The sequence below is a fragment of the Mastigoproctus giganteus genome, chromosome 6 (assembly GCF_048544385.1).
Source record: "Mastigoproctus giganteus isolate SK-2022 chromosome 6, ASM4854438v1, whole genome shotgun sequence".
NCBI classification, from domain to species: Eukaryota; Metazoa; Arthropoda; class Arachnida; order Uropygi; family Thelyphonidae; genus Mastigoproctus; species Mastigoproctus giganteus.
The window spans coordinates 102,337,001-102,363,566 of record NC_143580.1 but is presented as its reverse complement, the minus strand read 5'-3'; the positions used below and the strand labels follow the sequence as shown (position 1 = coordinate 102,363,566).

The following is a 26,566-nucleotide window of genomic DNA, read 5'->3' as shown; positions in this document are numbered from 1 at the left end:
TTTCAAACTGGGTCCGGGAAACCGCTCCCATGGTCAGTATCAGGTCATCAGCGAATGCTTCTGTCCTGACGGGTCGCAGATCCGTCCCCAAGAACTCATCTAACACCATATTCCACAGGAGTGGTCCCAGCACCGACCCCTGTGGACAGCCTCTGTGCACTTCTCTTGTGACCTTTTGGTATTCTACATTGATCTCCACTTTTCTATGTGATAAATAGTTTTCCGTGACCTTGAATAGGTTTGTTGGCCCCCCTGCCTCCCTCAACCTCGCTAGGACGCTTGGCCACCAAAGTGAGTCACACGCCCCAGCAAAGTCAACCGAGTTGAGAAGCAGATGTTTGTTTCTACATTCTTGCACCGTCCTGAGTAGGTTTCCCAGTGCATCCACTGTCTACATCCCTGGCTTGAAGCCATACTGATTCGCGGCATGGAGTCCCGCTTTTCAGTAGTGGGCAATTATTCTTCTGTGAAGTAGTCTTTCGAATACTTTACTTACCACCGAGAGCAGTGCGATGGGTCGATATGCACCTGGGCTCTCTGGGTTTTTTAGAATTAGTTTTAAGTTGGCCGTTTTCCATGCCTTTGGAAAGTTGCTGGCTTCCAGGCATCTGTTGTATAGGGTGAGCAATAGGTATGGTGCGTATTCAACAGTTTTCTTTAAGATTTCAGGCTCAATCATGTCGAGACCTGGGCATTTCTTGCTTTTTACTCGACTAGCTGCCACGCTGAGCTCGTCATTGGTAAAGGGAGGCTCCATTGCCTGATTGGTGTAACTGGCATTGCTTCGCATATTTCGCTCTGTGCTGGTAGTATTGGCATCGCTGGTTTCTGGTAGATTGTGTGCAATATGTTGTGTATCGACTGCTCCCAGGTCGTGGTAAGGTTTCCCTGCCGGGTCCTGGTGTGGCATTCACCTCCCCTCTGGGAGTAAGTGTAAGTGTAAGTGTTTTCAGTGTCTAACGGCACTAGGGGTTTCCCCCATCACCGCTTTGCTTTTATTGCGGGTGTACCAGTTCACTGGGAAGGCGAGAGATTTAAAAGTGTATGGATTATGGAAGTGTGGTGTTTCGTACCGTTGTTCCTCTGGCCATTTAGCCGCTGGACCTCTTCTAAGGCCCAACGTTGCCCCACTTATGCCCCATTGAGGCAGACCAGGTACCCAATAGTCTTTAGTTCACTCTGGCAGGTCCTGCCACCGAATTTCTTGAGATTTCAGTGGCTAGGACCTTAAAAAAAATAATAATAATTTTTTTTTTTTCACACATATATCACACATATATCTATAGATATATGTGTGATATCTCTCGATTGCGTAGGGTGATGTCGCTTGAATAAGGAAAGACCAAAATATGGGCGTAAGTTAATTTGGATTCATTGAATTTATGTGTGGGGGGAATTCGCTTGTGTAAAGATAGAGATGGGGGAGACTGAAGACTGGGGTGTTAAAGGAGGAAGGATAAGGTCAATAGAGTAGGAGGCCTCAATTTGGTGTCAGTAGGGCATGTCCATGCCCTGCCAGAATGAAGAATGGGGGTGGCATGGAGGGGAGGAAACAGTATGACCGCTCCTCCCCCCTGCCGGGGTGGGGTAGAAAGGGCGGGACAAGGGAGCCGGCACAGGTCGCTAATATGGCGTGTGTGCAGCGTGGCTGCAGAGTGACTAGATCAGCAGGTTCAGAGCAGCATCACGACACTGGCCCCACCAGGAGGTACATCCAGGGAAAAGGTCTCTACCGACTTGTTCACAGATCGGTTGAATGCCGGCGTTGTTCATGGGATCAAGGTCTCATCCAGTTTGGTCGTGGCCATGGTCCTTCTATTTCCATTTTGGGTGGTCATTCTTGGTATGTGGTCAATTTCACTGTTTGTTCTGTTATCTGGGCGCCGATGCAGTGTTGTCATTCCTGCATATGGTGATTGTCACATTCTAGGGTAGTTCGTTGGGTAAATTACATGCGCTGTCGGTCCAGTTGGCAGGGTGTCCATGTTTGATTGTGATGTTCGTGGGAGCAAAGTCCCGTCCGATATCGTGGTACTTTGATCTTTCTGGTTTAGTTGACAAAGTAATGGCACTCATGAGAGCAGAGTCCCGTCCGATGAGTTGTAATTGTAGTCAGGTCCTGCATCAGGCCTAGGGAGGTTGGGTCATTGCCCTTAGCTGGGTAAACAGCTCATGTGCAAAGCACAAGAGGGCCTTATAGTGCTCCTCCTCATGTAATATAAGGTGCTCCCGTTCCTTCGGGCTAAAGCGTATCTTTGTGATGAAATGACACCTGATGCCCTCAAATAGGGGGCAATCGTGCATTAGGTGTGACCATGTTTGGTTTTCTGAGCAGTGGCATAATGGGGAATCCCTGATGCAGAAAGTTGACAGCTTGGCATTAAAAGAGCCGTGCCCTGTTAGAAGAAAGGTGGTGTAGAGCCTCGGTGAGAACCAGTTTGGCTGTTCGGGATACACTTGGGTAATGTCCGGGATGAACTTCCGGGTTATCTCACCTTTAGTTGAGTCCGCCCATCGAGACTGCCAGGTTTGTTGAAGATATTTGGTTACTCGTTTCTTTTCTGCGTTGCTGTTATTGGTCGGTTCTGTGGTGAAGCCAATGCAAGTTACACTGTTCCCTCTTGATAGTTGATATAGCATGACACAGCGGACAATCTCCAGGTTCAAGGGTAGGAGCCCCACAAGGGCCTGCAGTGCGTGTGAGTTGACCGTGCAGCATGCTCTGGAGACGGTGAGTAAGATGCGCTGTATCGTTTCTAGCTTTCTTTTATTGACTGCGGTAGTTGCTTTTTTAAACCAGATCTCTGCTGCATAGCTGATGGCTGGAATGAAGAAAGGCTTGTAAAAGAGGGTCAGAGTTCTTTTCCTTAAGCCCCAATCCTTTTGCGAGACTCTTGCTATGAGGGCTGAGTAGTTTTTGATCTCTTTTTGTAGATATACGAGGTGTGGGGTGAATGACAGATTTTTGTCAAGGAAGATTCCTAGGTATTTTAATTCCGTGGTCAGTTTTATGGTTTTCCTTCTGTTTTTATCTGAGGTGGCCTCCTGATATCAAGGGAGCCTTTTAAAAGTATTGAGGATATCTTATAAGGTGATATTCTTAAATGATGATTTTTTGACCATTTTTGGAGGGTGTCTATAGACTCCTTTTTGTGGAAAGTAAGACAGCATATAGTGTGCATAGTATTAGAGTCAGGCGCCACCTGTGGTTTCCCACAACTTCGCCATATGTTCACTGTGAATGAATACAGTACTACTGTAAAATACCAGAAAAGTGTTGTGTGTTGTATATGACATATTGCGTTAGGTTTTGTTGTGTGTCCTGGCATTTGGCTACAGGGTCCCTGGTGGGACTCCACGTTGCCCGCACACACCAGGAGGTAGCCAGGCTGCCCATTATTCTCTGGCTTGTCTCCGCCAGGGTTGCCAGAGCTTCCTGGACGAAGACAAAAAAAAAAAAAAAAAAAAAGGTAGAGTCGGGGAAGTACAGAGTGTACGCAAGAAAGGAGGGTACAGCTAGAAATATGAAGGATGTAGGCGAAGGCATCCTCCAGGTTATCAATGGAGCAATATCCGCCATAAGGTGAAAGGGGAATCCTGGAAGGACGATAAATAAAACAAAGCAAGAGAGCTGCGTGTAAGTTGCCACTGAGGAATCAGGTGGCCCGTACGCCAGTTGACCCTATTCAGGTTAAGATCGGTTGGCCAGTTAGGTAAGGTTCAGATGTTTGGATTGTTCGATCGGTTGGCCAGTTAGGTAAGATTCAGATGTTTGGATTGTTCGATCGGTTGGCCAGTTAGGTAAGGTTCAGATGTTTGGATTGTTCCTATTTTGTATTGGCAATAGGGTGTTCCGTCTTATGAAAAGAGGCAGTTCCTTGAGGGCTATCCTGTATACGAGTAAATAGGATGCTGCGGAGGTTCTCATAGTGTTGACAGGTATATACTAAATGGTTCCAGTCTTCTATTTCACCACCTGCACAGTAGGGGTTGTCAATGGTTCCCATGATGGATGTTAGTTTATGATTTATTGATCCGTGTCCAGTAATGAGGTAGGTGGTATAAAGACCAGGAGAGAACCAATTTGGAGACTTGGGAAATACGGCATTCACATAAGGTATAAATTTCTTGGTGATTGGGCCCTTGTCTGCAGCAGTCCAGCTGTCCTGCCAAGTCTGAAGTAGTAGGATGGCAATTTGTTTCTTTTGCTGCCTGATTTCATTCAGGTTATTGATGGAGTGTCCAAGGATAGTTGCTGGTATACCCCTGGATAGACAGTAGTGGAGGCCGCTTCGAATAACCTCCAGATCAAGCGGAAGGACGCCCTCAAGAACCTGAAAGGCTGGGTTGCTAATCGTGCAGCATGCCCTTGTAATAGTAAGAAGGATGGTGCGCTGGATGGTTGCCAGTTTACTTTTATTGTTGTAAAGAGCAGTGAGTAAGACAGCAGTGAGTATTAAAAGAACTGAAGTTAAATAAGTTTTCTTCACCCCACTGGAGAAATCTCTTCAGATTGGCGTTTAAGGAATTGGTGGCGTATATTCCAGAAGCTAATAAAATATCATTAAATAACTTTCAAACTGGAAGGTTAAATATAGTGTAATATCATCAGTAAAACTACAGATTGATGGGCGCACCAGCATTATTGGAGAAATTAGGAGACAGATCTGGTAGGTGCTATAGCCCGTCATGCTGATAAAAATTTCCCCGGAAATTCTGTGGATCCTTCGAGTCTCGAGTGAATCCATAAAGTTTTTAGTTTTTAGGAATATTGGTAATGCCATCCTGCATTACGAATCCCGGGAAAGGGATTATAGAGAATATGCAGATACGACAAACAGACACAATATACTCACGCTTCATGGCCACAGACGTCTGGGTGGGTATTCCATAAATTTCTAAAGTTTTATATTTTTAAAACTTTTAGTAAGTAATTTTAGCATGTAATTTTAAGTAATAGCAAAAGTCTAGTCGTTGCTCTTTCGTTTATAGTAGTTACTTTTTTTAAAGAAAATAAAGTTTGTATTCATATTTTGTTTCTCGAAAAAAATTTTCAAAAAGAATTAAAAATTTCAAAATAATGAGAACATATACAAAACTGCATGTTTTTTTCTAAATGCACCATTTTACATGTACATATACATGATTTATCATGTAGACCTTCTTTTATCACATTTCAGTTGGAATTTTGAAATAATGTTGAAATTAAACGAAGTATTACCGTTTAAAAGATGCAATTTCTAAAATTTGCCTAATCAACTGCTTTTATCTCTCTCTCTCTCTCTCTCTCTCTCTCTCTCTCTCTCTCTCTCTCTCTCTCTCTTTTCCTCGATTTAATCTAGGAATGGCTTCGGTATAATTCCGAAACAGATGTAAACCGATTTTATTTTAAAAAAGGCACACAAAAAATCATAGCAGTATAGCGTACAGATTCCCGATACAAACTGCCAACTATTTATTCTACAGCGAACATATGTCCTGAATATCAGGAAAAACACAGACTGTGTTTTTTTATTATTATTATTTATATTTTTTTCTCCTTGAAGTTAAAATCGGTTTACATTCGTTTCATAAGGCACACCAATGTTTCTAAATGATCTTTCTAGACTAAACTGACTTTCCCAATCAGAACGAAAAAGCAGTTGATCGAATCGCAAATTTTAATTTAAAAATCTCAAAATCGAATCGCAAATTTTAATTTAAAAATCTCAAAATCTAAACACACCAATTTTAACATTAAATTAAAAATCTTCACTCCAATTTGACAAAAGACGACAAACAGACTGAACCTAAAAATAAGCGAGATACTGTAGATCTTTTAATTGAAACCCTGTTAACTTTTGTTATGCCTGATGCTTTTCTCCATGTTTGTCTTCTTTTTTTTTAAATTTTAACTATTTAAATACATCACTTGTCATGATGAACCAAAGACGACAAAAGAATAGCAAAGTAAACAGTGACAAGGAGAAAATTGAGAATACTGAGTTATGCAAAGCCATTAGAAAGAGACTCATCGAGGACATAAGAAAATCTAACACAAGAAAAGTAGAACAAGCATTAAGGGAAAACAAAGGATTTAAATCAGCAGCCATGAGCAGTAATACAGAAAGACAAATGATATTGAAACTGAAGAATAGCGATGGTGTATAGCAGAGAAGGCATAATTCAAATAGCAGAAGACTACTTCTGCTATCTCAATTATGAATATTAGAGAATTATGCAAGGGGCGAGGGAATGATGCCAGCAGTGGGGAAGATTAATTGCAAATTCGTAACACATACGACATACCCGATATCCTTCCTGATGAGGTAGAATGTGCATTGAAAAAATGAAGAAACAGGAGGCCCCAGGGAAGATCAAGTTACTGTAGAGTTGTTAAAATTGGGAGGAAGAGACATGGCGCAAAAACTGGCACGACTCTTCAAAAAAATGCTTTAGAAAAGAAATGACGCCTAAGGAGGGGAATAATACAATTATAGTTTTGCTACATAAGAAAGGAGATAAATCAGAAATTGGAAATTATAGACCAATTAGCTTGTTATCCTACATCTACAAATTGTTCACAAGAGTCATTAATAACAGATTAGAAAGAATACTTGATGACAATCAACCGAAACAACAAGCTGGCTTTAGGACAGGATTCTCAACTATGGATCACTTTCACGTAATATCACAGCTAATGGAGAAAGGAAAGGAATATAAAACACCATTATGCCTGGCATTTGTCGATTATTAAAAGGAATTTGACTCCACACAGCATAAGGCGATGTGTCGGGCATTGAAAAGACAAGGCATAGATATCCCATATATTATGATTTGGAAGAAAATATATGAGAATGCTATTTCCTTTATTAGACTCGACAAAAACAGTAGCAAATTTAAAATTGAGAAAGGAGTTCGACAAGGAGACATAATATCTCCGAAGTTGCTTACTGCTGCCCTTGAGGAAACTTTCAGAAGATTATTCTGGTCGCAATAAGGAGTCAATGTACATGGAGAGTACCTAAACCATTTACGATTTGCAGATGACATTGTGGTCATAAGCCACGATCCTAATGAATTAGAGGAAAATCTTAATCAGTTATGCACCTTTATATATATTCATCTTTAGTCCAAATCAGTTAAAGATTTGGACTAAAGATGAATATGGCTAAAACAAAAGTAATGATGAACAAGTATGCCAAAGAAAGGGACATAATGATTGAAGGAGCAGTAATTGAAAAGGTGGATTCATACAATTATTTGGAACAAATCATTAGCAGTAATAATGATAAATGGCTGGAAGTCAAGAGAAGAATAAATTTTGGAAGGATAGCATTCAGGAAATATAGTCACATACTGAGGAGCAATATCGCAATTTGTCTAAAACGTAAAATAATGAACCATGTATTCTCCCCATCATGACTTATGAAGTGAAACTTGGGCACTCATCAAAAGAATGGAAGAGAACCTGAGAACTACACAGCGAACAATGGAACAAATTATATTGGGAATCAGACTGTTAGATAGGAAGAGAACCACATGGATTAGGAAGCAAACTCAAGTAAAGGACATTCTTATCAAAACTGAAGAACTAAAATGGTCTTGGGCAGGACACATAGCTCGAAGACATGATGACAGACGGACTAAGAAAATAACAGAATGGTAACCAAGAGGAGCTAGAAGAAAACCTGTAAGACAACGACGGAAATGGATAGATGAAATTCATGAGTTTGTGGGTAGTACTTCTGTTTTGCAATGGATGGCCATTGCAGAAAACAGAAGGAACTGGAAAGTTGCTGAAGAGGCCTTCATCCTGCAGTGGATTGAAAATGGCTGATGATGATGATGACGATGATGATTTAAATATATAATAGTGTTTAATAATAAAGTTAAAATATCTTAGGATGCTGAGCATTATGTGCCACACGATTCTGAATATAGTTCATCATTACTAAGGTTATATTTGAAAAAAAATCATTTTCTTCTGCTGAAGGTTGAGCACAAACACATGAGATATAATTTGAATGTTACTTATCTATTTCTAATACAGTATTATTTTCGAATTTCGTCCCTTCCATGGCTTTTTACCATGGAGCGGATGGAACGGGATGGATTATAATTGTTAATTGTAGAACATAATATTTCACAATATCCAAGATTAATGTCTAAAGAAGAATATAAATTAATTACCATTATTATTACCCGGGAATGCATATCTTCTGAGAAAAAAGCTGGCCATATTAAAACAATTATTATAACATAAAACACAAATGTCGCTAGGTTGCGAGGATCAAGATAGGAATTGATGAGTGGCACTGTTCCCATTGTCCAGTCGCAGCACAGGTTACAAGGACACAGAAGTAACCAAATATTTAGGGGAACCAGATAGTTATAAGTTAAGTGTCTCACAGGAATTTCGGATGCAGCTGCAGGATTATCGAACCTAAAGAAAGAGATATGAGTTTATAAAATCTAATTGATAAAAAATTCTTTAATGTATTCTGAATATTTTATATATTTCATGTTCTTTTCATTTTATAAGTTTTTATTTCTTCTTTCATTCTGTATGATATTTATTTAATTTTTATGCAAATTGCTGTGGAAAATTCATGCCTGAACTAATCAAAGATTTGACAGATCGATTGAAGCAAAATGCGTGTTACGCATAAATAGTCATTAGCAGTAAAATTATTTAACAGTAAAGAAAATTTAACTTACAGCTAATTAGATGGCCGGACTTGATAGCAATGGTTTCTTGGATATCACTATAATTATTGGTCATCACCAGATAGAGGTAGGCCTTTTGTATAAAAGAAGGGGCAAATCATTATCATTAATGACTATAAAGGTGTTTTTCATGAGTTCAGTGATCCCCATCCCCCTCTCTACAAACGTACATTGGAAGAAAATGCGATTCTTTTCTATTGCTCTCACAGGAAAATAGGAAAATAAATATTACTATAGCGTTCAGCGCCCCGCAAAACTTAAAAATAAATTAGCCCCGTCTGTTAGAAGTCATTTTAGAACTTGGCTGTTTCTCCCCCCCCCCATGTGACTAGGAGAAGAAGCCCAAAACTTTGCTGAAGCACTGCCAAGTGGCAAATTGTGCCACGAACTTGTGGTTAATTTCTAACGCAAGAAAAAAAAAAAAATAGTCACATTCAGACTGTGCAGTTTAAATCTCTGTAATCTGAATTATCTCGATTATCCGATATCGCACCAAACTAATAAGAACAATGGACAACTTATGTGAAACCTCAGCTGACCGCACTTCATGTTCAAAAGAAAGATCATTAAATAATGGGCAACAGACCACCCAAAACCACAATGATGACCCACAAACTAGAGAACAAAACGGAGATGGTGAGCTGGTCACACCAGCAACCAAAACGAAGACTTAGAGTTTCGCTGTCCCGAAGTCTGAGCGGAAGACAAGATCACAGAGTGAAACGGTGCCCCAGGGAAAAGCGGGCATCCAACCAGAGAATATCAAAGATGCTACCAAACAACTAGAATCACGAAACATAGACCCCATCCTCTCTGAAGGCGCATTCCTGGACCAGGTCCTGGCCTTCCGGGTTGAATTAGAAAACAAAATAAAAGGATCTACAAGCAGAATTACTGCTGTCCTAGGAGCAGAAATTGTTGGCATATGGACCAAACTGGAGACAGTCCTTCACAATGTCCATGTCGAGTCAGAAAGGAATGCAGCCAAACTGGAGGCATACCTAGAAAGCAGGGACACTCATATGCAACAGCGCGTCCCAACATACTCTGAAGTGCTGAGGAAAACCAATCCAAAACCACCAAATACGGTACAACCCGAAAAGAGGAACACACTCCTAACCAAACCGCAGACTAAAATAATGGCCTTCATTCAGTGTAGCCACGTGGTCTGGAGCTCCTGAATGTTGAGTTATTTTAATGTGTTTAAAGTGTTTTCTTCCACTAGAAAACTGTACCAGCTAAAAGAACTTCGCAAGAGGATTACGTGGGTGAAAAAATTTTATTATTACGAGGGTTATCTTGTCTGTACTCTATCGTCATCTACCTAATTCCTTTAGGCTTAGCATTCTGCTAACGCTTTGCTGTAGTCACACACGCATTGTTGACAGTTAGGCTTAGTGGATATTGCTGGGAATACGATACGTCCATAAAGTTTTTGAATTGGAGCAAGTGCGTGCGCGTATAGTGTTGTGGCAGCCTGCGAATGAGCTCCAATTAAAGTTAATAATTTGTGCGGTTATACTGTTTTGATTTTCGAGAAAGATGTTCTCAATAATTCCTGTGGTGATGATCTGTCCGGTAATGATGCCAAATCGCCTGCATCTTCCTCAGGTAATGTTTTATTATATATGATTTCTTGGCTGATTTTATCAATACGATACAGACTTCCAATTCCCGACTATAGAACAAAAGCAGTTGGCTATTGACAACCATTGTTCGACGACTGTCTGTGCTCCCACCTCTTGGTATCTAGCTCATTGCCTCCGGCTGTTTTAAAGACTCCGCCTGAAATAAACTAGGGAGCTGTGCTACCACAAACATCTTGCCTAATCCCTTTATAGCAATTGTCAGAAAGTAGTCTGCTTCGCTGTCGGTTCCTCACTCTAGGGCCACGCTCGCCGCTGGCTGCTTCTTCCCCCCCACTTGTGTCCTGGTGGTGACTCAAGGATTTTCGAGGCGTTGACGTGCGGCTTCAGGTCATCACGCGGGCCTGGCACTGTCGTTCGGCGGCATTTTCAGTCCTCTTTGAAACGTAAAAAAATTTCGGCCCCGTTAATCCTCCTTTGTAGACCTTTCAGAAGAAATCAAATTTACTCAGGAGATACCCCTTACAATTGCTTTATTATAACTTTATTGGTCTTTCACCCCAACCATACAACCCTTAGACATGAGCTCAAGAGAGGCATCCTCATCGTCGGCTGACGAGAATGCTGTAGCAGACGATTCAGACCAAGTTGGCCTCCAGCCTCCCAAAGTCAACAAGTCCAAGAAAAAGAAACAGAAAAGTAAGAGGAGCGGAAAAACCAGAACACCCCGGTCTCCTCAAACCATACTAGAATTTCTCAACAAAGTGCCTCTTGACGAATCTGACCCTGTGATCTCATCTAAGTTTCAATTTAACACCTCAACGCCAGTAGCAGATCGCCCCTGTCTCTCCTACTCTGCAACCTTCACAGGCAAGCTCTCCCTACACTGGGAAATTACAAACCACTCTCTCTCTCTCCAACAGCTATAAGTGCTCCTGCCTTCCAGGCAGCTTTAGGGCCCTCCCCCAATCTAGCCGAGAGTCCTAGAACAGTATCTGCTGCCAAACTATCAACTAATCTTCCTACCCCATCAGGGTCCCTAAGACCTCCTCTGCTAAACAACCAGAGGGATCACGAACAGCATTGGATCAGACTGAGGCAGAAGGCCTCCCCCAATCAAGAAAACTAACCGTCACAGCAACTACACCTTCTGCATACCCTACAACTCACAAACCTATAGATGAAGACTCTCCAACCCATCAAATAATATCTGCTTTACATAGGAATCCTGTGACCTTTCTTAATCAAGATAATAGTCGATTCACCAGACAAGCGGCAAGTTATGTCCATGAACTCTGTGCCATCCTTGAATCTATTACCACTGCCCTCCTCATCGACAGCGAGAAACTAAAAACCACTAACGGGAAACTTAAGACAAGAACCTCCTTCCTTGAGAAGGTGCTGGACACTCTACCGAATCTTCCTACACCACAGTCTACACAGCGTACTTCCACATATGCACAAGCGCTGAAGATTCCAAACAACAAAGAGTCAAACCCAAAGGCCCACAACTTAGAAAACAACCGCTGCTTCGAACACCAAACCTTGTGGTCCTCAGACCAGCAGAGACAGAAGGAACACAAACAAGTGAGGATTTTAAAACCACCATAATGAAAACACTGAAGGATGATTTAAAGACAACAAAGATAAAAGCAATTAGAAAGACGAGAAATGTAGGGGTAATAATAGAAACAGAGTCAAGGGAGGATATCAAGAATATCGTGGAAAACCCCAAGATAGCCACACTGGGTATCACTGCAGAGCCACCCAAGAGAAGAGGGCCATCAATCTTAATTTTCGATGTCAACAAAGATGTGACACCTGCCCAACTTGCAGAGGAAGTGCTAACTCGTAATCTACAAGGGATAAATAAAGACATGACAAATCTTGTGCAACCAAGATATTCAAAAAAGTCAAAGTCCGGAGAAAACAACTGGATAGTGGAACTGGCTCCTGCCGCTTGGCAGATTCTAAAACACCAGACAAGACTCTATATTGAGTGGGGTAGCCACAGGTTCAGGGAGCATGTGACCGTGCCTAAATGCTATAAATGCTTCAGGTATGGCCACACCTCCCATACATGCACTCAGATCACACCAACTTGCGGACACTGCTCTAGCAAAGGGCATGAATACAACAGCAGTCCAAACAAGGAGCAAGAACCAGTTTGTGTGAATTGTAAATCGTCAAAGCTCGAACACACCCATTCCATCAGGGACCCAAAATGTCCGACGTACAACAAGATAAAGAGTTTATACCAAATGAGGACTGATTATGGCAATACAATTTAAAAAGTTCAATACAACCAAGCTGTTAATACTACAACAAAACGCACACCATGCCAGAGCAGTGCCTGAACAACTCAGAAAAATAGCGGACGAGGAAAATGCCGACATCCTCTTGTTGCAGGAACCCTACACCCACCCACTCCAAAAAAATAAGGGGCTATCCAATAGCATATAAAATCATACAGGTTGAGAATGAGACCCCAAAAGCGGCCATAGTGATCCTCAGTCCAGCCATTACTGCCACCCGTATCACACAAATCTGCACAAGCTGGGCTGCTTGTGCCCATATAATATCACACCTGGGATCCTTCTACGCGATTGCCTTGTATTGTAGGTCGGAGGAAGAAATAACATTTGCCACGAGATACCTCCAGGTTGTGTTGGACACTCTCCCGAGCCAACGGATCTTGGTAGGGGCGGATTTAAACTGCCGCTCCCCGGCCCGGCACAGCCAAACACCGGACAGAAGGGGCACCGGAAATGGATAGCGTCTCGAGGAGTTCATGGCGAATTCTCCCTTGCCAGTCCTAAACAGGCCTCACCACCTACCTATGTTTTGCAACACTCTGTGGGTGGCAACAATTGACGTAACCCTTGCCACCGGAAACCTTGCAGGACACATAACTGGCTGGACAGTCCAAGACTCCTGGACCACGTCTGACCACAGAGTGATTACCTTCCAAATCAACCGATCTCTCAATAGAACACCAATAGCCAAACAGATGCTTAACCGCTTTGCAGTAAACAAAGCTGATTGGAGACTCTTTGGGGAACTGCTGACTCGAACCCTATGCCAACACCGCATTGAAGCGGATGGACAAGAAGACCCAGACGACATCCAGAGAAAAATTACCAAGACCATAATAGCGGCCAGTGAGGCTGCGATGAAGCGAAAATTGTCCACACCTGGTGCAGTCCCTTGGTGGACTCGCGACATCCAGAACCTCAGAAGAGAAGTCATAAAGGCAAGAAAACAATTCCAAAGGGCAAGACGTACCTGGCCGGAAGTGGAAGTAACAGCACTCAGACAAAGATACGTAGCAGTGAGAAACAGATACACTGAGTTAATACGAAAAAGTAAGAAGGCCTGGGAGCAATTAGTCAGCACGACTGGAAATGCCGACCCCTGGGGGGTGGTGTACAAAGTCACTACGAATAAGCTCCCCAGGGGTGAGGTCATGACCTCCACCCGCACCCCCAGGGAACATTGCCACCACCTGGGAACAGTCTATCATCAACATCCTCATCCAGAACAACTGCAGATCTGCGATGGAAATGAAGCATATCACATAGACCAAATGGAACCACCTTTTGCCCTAGAAGAACTACAACAGGCAGCGCAACAAATAAGGAATAAAAAATGCCCAGGCTCCAGATTTTCTGGAGCCTGAGATTATTAAAAAAGTAGTAGACATCTCTCCGCAGATTTTACTAAACCTCTTCAACACATGCCTGAAGACTAGAGTCTTTCCAACCGACTGGAAAATGGCCAACGTCAAATTAATTCTAAAAAATCTTATGAAGCCACCCGAACAACCCGAATCATACCGCCCAATTTTCCTGCTCCCAGTTGCTAGGAGTTGTGAAATAGTTCAGTTGTGAAGATGCTTCACAAGCGACTCCTGCACTACTATGAAGCTGCAAATCTCGTGATGCCCACAGTTTGGGTTCAAACCCGGAACCTCAACAGTGGATGCTCTCAACAGCCTCCTAAGTTTGGCTGCTGCCTATGCTAGGAAGTACTTCTTGGTTATTTCGGTCGATTTTGCTGGGGCGTTCGACACCATCTGGTGGCCGAGCGTCCTGGCCAGACTGCGGAAGGCAAAAACACCCATCAACCTTTAAAAAATAATGAAGTCATATTTATCCAAGAGAAAAATACAAGTAGTGACTCCGTACAAGAAACTGACCAGGCCTGTTTACAGGGGCTACCCCAAGGTCTCGGTACTGGGACCGCTCCTCTGGAATATGGTATTGGATGAGTTTCTGTCCTTCGACCTGGGGGAAGTCCACGCACAGGCATTTGCAGATGACCTGATACTGACTGTTGCTGCAGACTTCAATTGGAAACCCAGGCAAATCGAGCAATTCAAATTCTACAAGACTGGATGAAGGTCCATTTTCTTAAGATCTCACCGGGAAAAACCTACTCAATGCTACTAAAAGGAATATTAAATCTCCGTAGACCACCGCAAATTAAAATAGAAAATACAACTATCAAACTACTCAGTGAGATGAAATATCTAGGAATCATACTGGACAGGAACCAATCTTTCAACCCACACTTGAAACATATCCGAGAGAAAATCAGGAGATATTCTGCCCTCGTCTCAAGAATAGCTAAAAGGGATTGGGGACTCAAGAGGCACACCTTGGGACTGTATTTCCAAACGACATTTATACCAGCCATAACTTACGCGTCACCCATCTGGTTCCAGAAAGCAACTACTGCAGTTAACAGACGGACACTAGATTCCATCCAGCGGACAATACTCCTCTCTATTACACGGGCCTGCAGCACTGTGGGTACACATGCTCTGCAGGTTCTGGCGGGAGCACTCCCCTTTGATCTCGAGGTGGTGCGTTGTGCCATGGTGCAGCATCTCGCAAAAGGGCTTCCCTGCACCTTCCTGGGCCCTACAGAAAACCTGAAAAGAGAGAAAACAAAACTCGCCACCCACCTGCAGCAGGTCTGGCAGGTTAGGTTGTTAGAATCCACAAAAGGGGAAATAACGAGGAAATTTCTACCTGATGTTGGAAGATTATACCCAAAAGCACCATCATGGTTTCACCTGGACTGTACACTACGTATCTTTTAACAGGTGATGGGGCCCTGAATGCCAACTAAACAGTTTTAAATTAGTAAACGATCCCCGCTGTGTCTGTGGGGAAGTGGAGACATGGTCTCACATAATGTACAACTGTGAAAACTATGAGGATCTCCGCTGCCTCCTGATGACAAAGCTGACTTACTTCCCTCGCGACAGGGAATCAAACCTGTTGGACTCGCAAGAGTCCTACAGGGATCAAGAACCGGCACCACGACTAAACTAACCATCCTTGGACTCAACGAAACTGGCTCTCACCCAGATACAAGACCTTCCTTTGGGACTCTATAGAATTTTTTTTTAGGCCACGCTCCCTTGCGTGGCCCTTTGGCTCCACTTCTCGGGCGGTAGGGGGAGGTGACTTCTGGGCTCCTCCTCCCCCTCGCTGCCCCTCTCTTCCCTCTGGTGGGGCATGGGCCTACTCCACTGATTTTGGGGTCATCTTCTCTATGGACACATTATTTCTGTCTTTACCCCCCAGCCTCCAGTCTCCCCACCCCTCTCTCTCTCTTTTAATTATAATTACTAGTGTCTGAACCATTGTTAAATTGCTTGAGCCCTACACCCAAAAACTTAACATTTATTTGCATAAATAGTACTTCTTTTTGGCTGACCCATAACCATAATGGGTTTTTTTTATTTATTATTATTATTATTTTTTTTTAAGGTCCTAGCCACTGAAATCTAAGGAAATTAGGTGGCAGGACCTGCCAGAGTAAATAACTATAATCGGGTGTACCTGGTCTGCCTCCACGAGACAGAGTGGTGACAACGTTGGGTCCCATTAGGGGCCCAGAGGCTAAATGACCAGAGGAACAACGGCACACGACACTACACATGTACAAAATCCATACACTTTTAAACCTCTGGCATTGGCAGTGTTCTGTTTCACACCCACAATTTATAACACGCGGAGATGGGGGAAACCCATGGTGCCGTTTGACACTAAACACACTCTACACTCTACACTCTACCCAAACCGCAGATAGTGTTGCTCAAGCCGGCTGCGCCTGAAGCACCCAAAACAAGTGAAGAAATAAAGAAAGTGGTCATAGCAACCCTTTCAGAAGACCTCAGATATACGAGGATAAAATCCATCTGTAAGACCCCGCAATACTGGAGTCACAATTGAAACTGAGTCAAAGGAAGATGCTCACAAGATCCTAACCAACACCAAGATCCCAACCATGGGACTCCTTGCTGAATCACCGCGCAAAAAAGGGCCGTCAATAAAAATATTCGACGATGAAAACGACATCAATCATACCACCCTCTGAGAAGAAATCTACCACTGAAACCTGCAGCAGTACTTCCCGGATGGAAAGCCGGAGGAACTCATAAAACCAAAATATCAGACCAAATCCAGGACTTGAAATGCCGCAAACTAGGTTGTGGAGCTTGCGCAGCAAGCCTGGCAGGCACTCACTCATCATACAAGAGTTTATATAAATTGGGACTCACACCGTTTTAGGAAACACATGGCTGTCACCAAGTGTTTCAAGTGTTGCCGCTTCGGCCACACAACGCACATATGTACACAGGCGGAGCAGATCTGCGGCCACTGTGCGACAAAGGGTCTCAGCTATGATACATGTCCTAATAAAACCAGTGACCCAATCTGTGCAAACTGCCGAAGCCAAAAGTTATCACACACCCATTCAATCCGTGACAACAAATGTCCTGTATATATTAAGGCAAAGAGCACACAGCAACAAAGAACTGAATATGGGGATTATGCCTAGATACTATAATAATACCAGGCTTAAATATTTCCAAATTAACGCACAGAGAGCTAAGGCAGTAAGTAGCTGGCCAAATCAGACAGAAGATCGAAGAAGAAAATATAGATATTCTCCTGATTCAGGAGCCCTATGCCATTGCCAATGGAATAAAAGGCTATCCTCTATCCTAGAAGGTGGTGCAGGTGGAAGGAGAGATGCCAAGGACAGCTATAGTCGTGCGAAACCCCAACCTCACGGTCACAAAGATTTCCCATCTCTGCTAGGCCTGGGCGGTGTGGGCACACATAGTTACAATGCTAGGGGATTTCTACGCAGTTTCTCTATACTGTCGGCCAGGAGAGGATATCCTGCCAGCTTTACAGTACCTTCAACACCTTTTCACTGAGCTAGAAGGAGCAAAAATCATAATCTGTGAGGACGTAAATTGCCACTCTCCGCCCTGGCACAGCGAAACCCCGGAACGCAGGAGGACAAGAAACGGCCAGCGTCTAGAAGACTTCATAATAAACAGAAACTTGGTCGTCCAAAATCGTCCTAACAATCTGCCAACCTTTTCCAGCACCTTCTGAGAATCCACCATAGATGTAACTTTATCAACCAGACCCTTTCAAGGGTACATCACCGATTGGACTGTGCGGGAGGAGTGGACCACTTCCGACCATCGTGTCATTAATATGAACAGAACAATAACCCGTATCCCGGTCACATGACAGGGACTCCAACGCTACGCCACGGACAAGGCAAATTGGAACGTATTTAAGGAGATGCTAACCGAAAAGAGCAACAATTACTGGCTAAGAACCCCAAGACCAAGACCCTGACTGGCATCAATGGGCAGTAACGGATGCAATCGTGAGTGCAGCTATTGAACCCATCAGGAAAAGAAATCCCCTTCCAGGAGCTGTCCCCTGGTGGTCCAGAGAACTTCAGGCACTGAGACAAGAGGTAAATCGGAAACTACGTGCCTTCCAGCGGGCAAAGGAGGACCTGTTCACCTGCAGAAGGTGAATACCTGCGGCAACAGTACCGTGAGACCAGGTATGAGATTACACAGCAATGATCAGGCAACGCAAAAAGCAGTCCTGGGACTGCTTTTTGCGTTGGAGTGATCACAAACAAGCTCCCAGAGGTGAGGCAACACAGTCAACGAGAACCCACAAGGGGTAATGACCACCACCTGGAGTGACTCAGTTTGTAACATCCTCAACACCTTATTCAAACAACTAGACGAACAAATTTCTCCTGACCAACAGCAGATTTGCCTGGACAATGAAAACTACCAGTCTACCCGGACAAAGGACCCTCTCACCATAACTGACCTCCATCTCGCAGTAAACAAGATAAGAAACAGAAAAGATGCCGGACTTGACCTGATAGAACCGGAAATCGTGAAAAAGGTAGCAGAATACACTCCACACCTCCTTCTAAACCTCTATAACCACTGCCTACAACGGGGAGTGGTTCCCATCAGACTGGCGGACGGCAGGTATTCGCCTAATTCGGAAGGATCCTTCTAAACCTCATGAACTTCCTGACTCGTATAGGCCCATCGCCCTACACTCGGTGCTGAGTAAAGTGTTTGAACGTTTACTCCGTCAAACACTAGACAACCACTACAGTGCTGCACAGATGCCTGCTCCGAATAAAAATGGCTTCAAGCCAGGAAGGTCAACTCTCGATGCATTGGAAAATCTCATAAAGGCAGCCAACAACTGTGACATGAAATAACTCCAAGTTATCTCAGTCGACTTCGCTGGGGCGTTCGACACCTTTTGGTAGCCGAGCGTCCATAGCCGACTGCGACAAGCATCATCATCAGCCATTTTCAATCCACTGCAGAATGAAGGCCTCTCCAGCAACTTCCACTTCCTTCTGTTTTGAGCACTGGCCATCCATTTACAACCCAAAAACTCATGAATTTCATCTACCCATCTCCGCCTTTGTCTTCCAGGTTTTCTTCTAGCTCCTCTTCCGTTCCATTCTGTTTTTTTCTTAGTCCATCTGTCATCATGTCTTCGAGCTATGTGTCCTGCCCAAGACCATTTTAGTTCTTTAGTTGTGATAAGAATGTCCCTTACTTGAGTTTTCTGCCTAATCCATGTGTTTCTCTTCTTATCTAACAGTCTGATTCCCAGTATAATTCGTTCCATTCTTCGCTGTGTAGTTCTCAGCTTCTCTTCCATTCTTTTGAAGAGGGCCCAAGTTTCACTTCCATAAGTCATGGTGGGGAGTATACATTGATTCATTATTTTACGTTTCGGACAAACTGGGATATTGCTCTTCAGTATGTGACTATATTTCCTGAATGCTATCCATCCAAAATTTATTCTTCTCTTGACTTCCAGCCATTTATCATTATTACAGCTAATAACTTGTCCCAGATAAGTATATGACTCCACCTTTTCAATTACTGCTCCTTCAATCATTATTTCCCTTTCCGTGGCATACTTTTTCATCATTACCTTTGTATTAGCCATATTCATCTTTAGTCCAAAATCCTTACTAACTGTGCATAACTGATTAAGATTTTCCTCTAATTCTTTGGGATCGTGGCTTATGACCACAATGTCATCTGCAAATCGTAAATGGTTTAGGTACTCTTCGTTCATATTGACTCCTTTCTGCGACCAGTCTAATCTTCTGAAAGTTTCCTCAAGGGCAGCAGTAAACAGCTTCGGAGATATTGTGTCTCCTTGTCGAACTCCTTTCTCGATTTTAAATTTGCTACTGTCTTTGTCTAGTCTAATAAAGGATGTAGCACTCTCATATATTTTCTTCAAAATCATAATATATGGGGTATCTATGGCTTGTCTTTCCAGTGCCCGAAACATTACCTTATGCTGTATGGAGTCAAATGCCTTTTCATAATCCACAAATGCCAGGCATAATGGTGTTTTATATTCATTTGCTCTCTCCATTAGCTGTGATATTACGTGAAGGTGATCCATAGTTGAGAATCCTGTCCTAAAGCCAGCTTGCTCTTTCGGTTGATTCTCATCAAGTATTCTTTCTAATATGTTGGTAATGACCTTTGTGAACAACTTGTAGACGTGGGATAACAAGCTAATTGGTCTATAATTTCCAATTTCTGATTTATCTCCTTTCTTATGCAGCAAAACAATGATTGCATTATTCCACTGCTTAGGCGTCACACCTTTTCTAATGCACTTTGTGAAGAGCTTTGCCAGTTTTGTGTTATGTCTCTTCCTCACAATTTTAACAACTCTACAGTAACTTCTTCTTCCCCCGGGGCTTTCCGATTCTTCATTTACTTCAATGTATGTTCTACCTCATCAGGAAGAATATCGGGTATGTCGTATGTGTTGCTACTTTGCAATCCAAGTTCCCCACTGCTGGTATCATTCCCTCGCTCCTTGTATAATTCTCTATAGTAGTCTTCTGCTATTTGAATTATGCCTTCTCTGCTGTTTATAAGACACGATCGCTATTCTTCAGTTTCAGTATCATTTGTCTTTCTGTATTACTGCACATGGCTGCTGATTTAAATCCTTTGTTTTCCCTTAATGCTTGTTCTACTTTTCTTGTGTTAAATCATCTTATGTCCTCTCTGAGTCTCTTTCTAATGGCTTTGCATAACTCAATTTTCTCCCTGTCAGTGTTTTTCTTGCTCTTCATTTGTCGTCTTCGGTTCATCATGACAAGTGTTTCTTGACTAATTTTTTCTTCTTTGGATTTCTTTTTCCCTATAGGTTTCTTGGGCTTTATCACTTTCAGAAAGTTGTAATATTCCTCGTCGATATCTTGGTCCTGAGCAGTCTGCTTAAGCTCAAACTTGTTCTTAAGTTCCAGTACATACTGCTTTTTCTCCTCCTCTGTTATCTCAAAGACCTTTGTATTATTTACTCGAGTCAGTTTTTTCCTTTCCTTTCCTATATCTATATCTTACCATTCTGTGATCACTTCCAACATTTACCTTATTCAGGACGGTAACATCATTCACAATAACAACCTCTATAACTGCATAAAAAATTACCTAACAAACCAAATTACCAAGTGAAGAGGAAAATCTACCGCCGAGGTTGTCCCCAGGGCTCGGTTCTTGGCCCGCTGCTCTCGACCTATATCCTGGATGAGTTCCTGGGTGAGTTCCTATGCAGATGATCTATTACTAATATTGGCCGCTGACTCAAGGGCTCAACTTGAATCCTATGCAAATCGCGCCCTCACCACCCTTATGGACTGGGTACGACTCCACCACATCACAATATCACCCACAAAATCTCAGTCCATCTTGCTAAAAGGGTCCCTGGGGCCAACAAGACCACCACAGATCAAGATCCATGCATTACATTCAAACATGTCACTGAACTAAAGCACCTAGGAACAGTAATAGAAAAAAACCTATCCTTCCTCCCACACCTGAACTATATATAAAGAAAGATCAGGACCTACATGGCATTGGTTGCGAGGTTGACCCCACGAGACTGGGGTTGAAAAAACGCACGCTGGCTCTCTTTTATAAAACCGTATTCATTCCCGCAATCACTTACGCCTCTGGGGCGCAGTTTCACAAGGCCTTCACCGTAGTCAATAAGAGAAAATTGGAGTCCATTCACAGGCCAATTCTTCTTAACATGACCAGGGCATGTAACACGGTTAGCACGCACGCACTGCAGGTACTGGCAGGTGTGCTACCCCTTGACTTGGAGGTCACACGTGTTGGAATGCTCTATCAACTCAGTAGGGACAAACTCGCTATATCGACCATACAACAGGTACACTAAGCAACAGACACCGCAAGAAAAGAAGACTTCTGACTTACCTACAACAAATTTGGCAGGAAAGGTGGACAACCTCCACCAAACGAGAAATAATTTGAAAATTTATACCGGGCATCGACAGAGTATTTCCCCAGTTCCCAGCCTGGTTTTCACCAGGACTACAAACTCTTCTAACTGGACGTGACACCATCCACAGCAATCTCACCATGCTAGGCATTGAAACCAACCCCCTGTGTGCAGGTGGCTCCCAAGAAACCTGGGACCACTTGATGTTCGACTGCCATCTGTACGAAGATCTCCGAGCCCTTCTCATCACTCAGCTCCAGTACAATCTCAGGAACCGGGAACACTGCCTACTCGATGACGAACAGAACTATAAACCATTCACAAAATTTGCCCAAGACTTGTTCACAAGGCGCAGAATCCGACCGCAACCAAAAAATTTGGCAACCACTTAGCATGACCAGAACAACCTCATCACTACGAAGCCTGCACTGAAACTCAGCCTGAGCAGCCCTGACTGGACACATTGTGAAAACCAAGACTTTGAAAGCAGCTAAGCTGCCACCTCGCCCGTTGGCGATCTGGGTAGGGCACCTAGCCTCACCCACTTTCTTTCCCTATCCTGGTGGGGGAGGGAATGGTCTGTTACCTCCTTCCTTCCCCGACACCCCCACTTTCTCCTGGTGGGGCATGGGCATGCTCCAATGGATATCTTTAGAGTCGTCTTTTCTTTCGTCTCCATACTTCTGACTTTTCCCCCCAGCCTTAAGACTCTCTCCTCTACTCTGTCTGTACACTAGCGCACGTCCCACCCGTCCAAATTTAAATTTTACAAAATTAAACCGCATTCACCAGGCTTTTCCAATTTTAGCGTTATCTCTCCAATTTTTTTTTAGGCCCTAGCCACTGAAATCTCAGGAAATTAGGCGGCAGGGCCTGCCAGAGTAAAACAAATTACTGGTGTACCTGCCTCCACGGAGCTTAGTGTGGGCAACGTTGGGATTCACCAGGGACTCTGCGGCTAAATGGCCAGAAGAACAACGGTACACGACCCTACGCACCACAATATCCAAACACTTTTAAATCTCTGGCCTTTACACTGTACTGTATCACACGACAATGTAAACTACACGGAGATGGGGGAAGCCCCTAGTGCCGTTAGACCTTAAACACACTATACTATAATTATTGGTTATAATTATCTCTCAGCACACTATCGAAAAAGGCCTTGTTCGAATCGCTTCAAATGACGCGAGGAACGTTTATGGACTTTTCTTCTCTTTGTTGCTGAGGTAGTCGGTCTTAAGGGTTTCTTCCCGGAAATTCAGGTTTTTCGTCCAGAAAAACAGGAAACCTAACCACACAATTTATAGACTTAAATACATATGGGTAGATGAAATTATTCTCGAGTAGTCCTAATATATCAGATTTCTTTTTTACTTTTTTTTCCCCTTTAGCAATATCAAGAGATAAAATGCAGATGTAACACGCATACATGAGACTGGTGAATTATCTGAATAATGCACAGCGTTGTTTTTACAGTGTCAACTTGTGATACCATAATTCAAATATTCATTAACTCATCATGTACCCTCCGTCTCTCGACCGCAAGCAGCCGCCCTTCAAGCACCTCCCCACCTCCCGGGCATGACCTAATACCTAAAATCTCCGCAGAGATGCCTCTTCTAAGGCAGTACCTTAAGCCTGCGCGGATTACCAATAAATCCGCAGGCATCTTCCCAGATATTGCATTCAGAGCGTCAGTAGAGACAGTATGGCAGGCCCTGGTAATACCTAGAAGAGTGAACCTTTGTGCAGACATTAAATGATTTCTAATCACAACACTAATCACTTTATGATACCAAGCTCCAGCAGCATATGCGATAATGGGGACAAATACACACTCATATAACATATTTAATGATCTTCCTTTAATTCCACATTTCACCCTTATTACTCTGCGGAGCTTGGTATAAAGTAGTTTAATTTTTGTTTTAGAGATATGACGTGTTTTGTAAAAATCAAGCGCTCCTCCAGACAAAGACAAAAGTACTTGACAGAACACACATTCCTCAAACAGACACCTCTGCGACGAACAACGGGAGGTCTCGTTCTGCTTAGCCTTCTCTTCAGCAATACAGTAACAGTTTTGTCTTTAGAAATATTAAGCTTGTGCAAGGTACTCCAATCCAACAGATCCTGTAACAGGGCACTAGCCCTGTCTTCAATATCTCTCCAGAAGTTACTGGGAACCAGAAAAGCTAAATCATCAGGGTAGGCTTGTGAATCCCCCATGTTACCCTCTAAAAATTCATCTAAAACCATGTTCCACATGAAGAGGCCGAGGATCGACCCCTGCGGGCATACCTGTTCGACGTGAAAAACCTCCTCCTCAAGAGAGAACCGAACAATTACACTACGGTCTGAAAAGTAATCCCGCAAGATGTTATATAAGTCCCCGGGACAGAGTGTAGTTCTTACCCTGCACAGGATGGCGCCCCACACAGGGCATCAAACCTAGTGTCCATAAATAAGCCGAGAACATATCGTCTTGATTCTCCCTGTACAATCGTAATATGTTTACGAATCGCATCTTCGGTCGAGAGGCCCTTCTTAAAATCATATTGTTTACTTGAACAAAGATGTAAATTTTCATATTTAAAATGCCACCTGGAAACTATTAGCCTCTCGAAACTTTTTCCCAAGATTGGAAGCAAAGCAACTGGGCTATATGACGTTGACTCACTGAAGGACTTCTCCGGGTTCTTCAGGATCACTCTTAGGACTGCGGTTTTCCAAAATTTTGGAAAAACTTCATCTAGTAGACACGTATTGTAAAGATCTAGCATTATACCGGGAAACATAGAATAAAAATGTTTTACAAGATCTGTCTCAATAAATTAGATCCCGGCGCCTACCCATCCCTTGTCCTATTAAAAGCAGCATCTGATTCAGTTCGAGTAAACGGGGACTCTCTCTCATTAGAGATATATTCCTGATGCTCTACCTCAATGGATCTCTGCAAGTCAGTGTTCATCTCCTTATTATCTTTTAAGAACAATTCTGACAAGACATGACGAACCGACTGAGCCAGGTCACCGTATCCATCTGGTTCCCATCCAGTACAGAATAAGCAATATTATATAATACTAACTTCTCAGTGATAACCTTATATACCGGGCCCCAGAGATCTGCATTTCCAACCTGTTCAACAAATGATTGCCATGCAAGTCGCTTATATTGTTTAATCTTTGATCAGTATTCATTCTTTTTAACTCTATAGCTTTGCTTTAATTCCGTGATTAAAAGAGGATTAGCTATTCGTCTTACCCTCTGAAAAATTTTCCTAGCTGATGTTACCCTACGTTTTAATTCATCTAAATATGAATTCCACCACGGGACAGATTTAAAACTCTTCTTTTTGCTACTCATCAATTTCTGACTTGCTGACTTTAAAATGTTAGTTAAGATTTCTGCCTTTTGGGCAGCACCACATAGAGCCCAGTCCACAACGCCACTGATTTGACCCTGAATATAGTTATCAAATCTATCCCAGTTCATTGATCTAATATTACACCTACTGGTCTCCAGCCAGGCACGAGGCACCACAGCCCCACAGTAATCAAAAGAAATGCCCCTGTTGTCACTTGTAGTTAATGTGCCATGAACCTTCCAGTTATGAATATTATTATTTTTTATTATTATCATCAGTTTATTTCTCTTAGGAGAACACCCGGTTACAGCCACAGGCTAGAGGGTGAACATACATATACAACTATGTTTCAAAACATACAAATATGTTACAGTTATAAAATACATGAAATACATAATATCTGATTTATAATTATCTGGAATATAGAATAATTGAGTTATTGATTTCTCGCAAAGGCTTTTACTACCGTAAACTGGTAAGAACATAATATCATGAAAATTGAAGCATACCTTCTGTTTAAACACACACACACAAATGGGAGCTTCACCATATTTACATAAACACAAATATTTACAGCCAGACAACGTACAGCATTTGAAACAACAGGAATGACAGCGATACAGCAAAATAAAAAATTTGAAAGTTCAATTTTCCCGCAGTCGTCTTCTTCTGTGGGGATTAGAGTTGTGTAGGTAGGGCAATCCTGACATCTATTTCCTGATGAGTTCGGGTTTCCTAAAGCCCAGTGGCTTGTTGTCTGGCCGAACAAGGTGCTGAAACTGTATCCTTACATCTGTATTTGCGAGTAAGAGTTTCTGAGAACTTCCTTTCTGTAGGATTTGCAAGTGCAGAGCTTTTCAGGATTCATATTTAGGTTGTTGAATAGCTGGATGGTGTTTGCTGGAAAGAATCTTCCGAGGCTATCCAACTGCGTAAATGCCGCTTTGAGTTGCGGTTCCTTATCTGCAACTCGTCTTGATTTTTCGCCGGGTATTTTTATCCACTCTTGGGCTTTCGGTGCGTCCAGTCGTCCCGTTAAAAGCTGAGCAAGGGTCATTATGTTCCTTGACGTGATTATTTGTCTCCAGGGTGAGACCTCTAAATTGGAGTATAGTATAGCTCTTGAGATGGTAAAAGGCTTAGCTGAAATTCTGTTCAGCCATCTCAAGAGCCAGTATTCGAGTCCTAGAAAGGCTTTGATACTGCCTTCGGGAGCTGAAGACCAGATTTGTGCC

General features: G+C 42.8%; 1 protein-coding gene across 1 annotated transcript in view; it reads right to left on the bottom strand.

The window, feature by feature from the left end:
* The window catches only part of LOC150084481 (protein O-mannosyl-transferase Tmtc3-like), a 775,447-nt gene that overhangs the window by 337,236 nt on the left and 411,645 nt on the right, over positions 1 to 26,566 (bottom strand). The window contains exon 9 of the mRNA XM_090376259.1: positions 8,173 to 8,425. Coding sequence (XP_090232385.1) covers positions 8,173 to 8,425 — 253 coding nt within the window. The remainder of the gene's footprint in view (positions 1 to 8,172; positions 8,426 to 26,566) is intronic.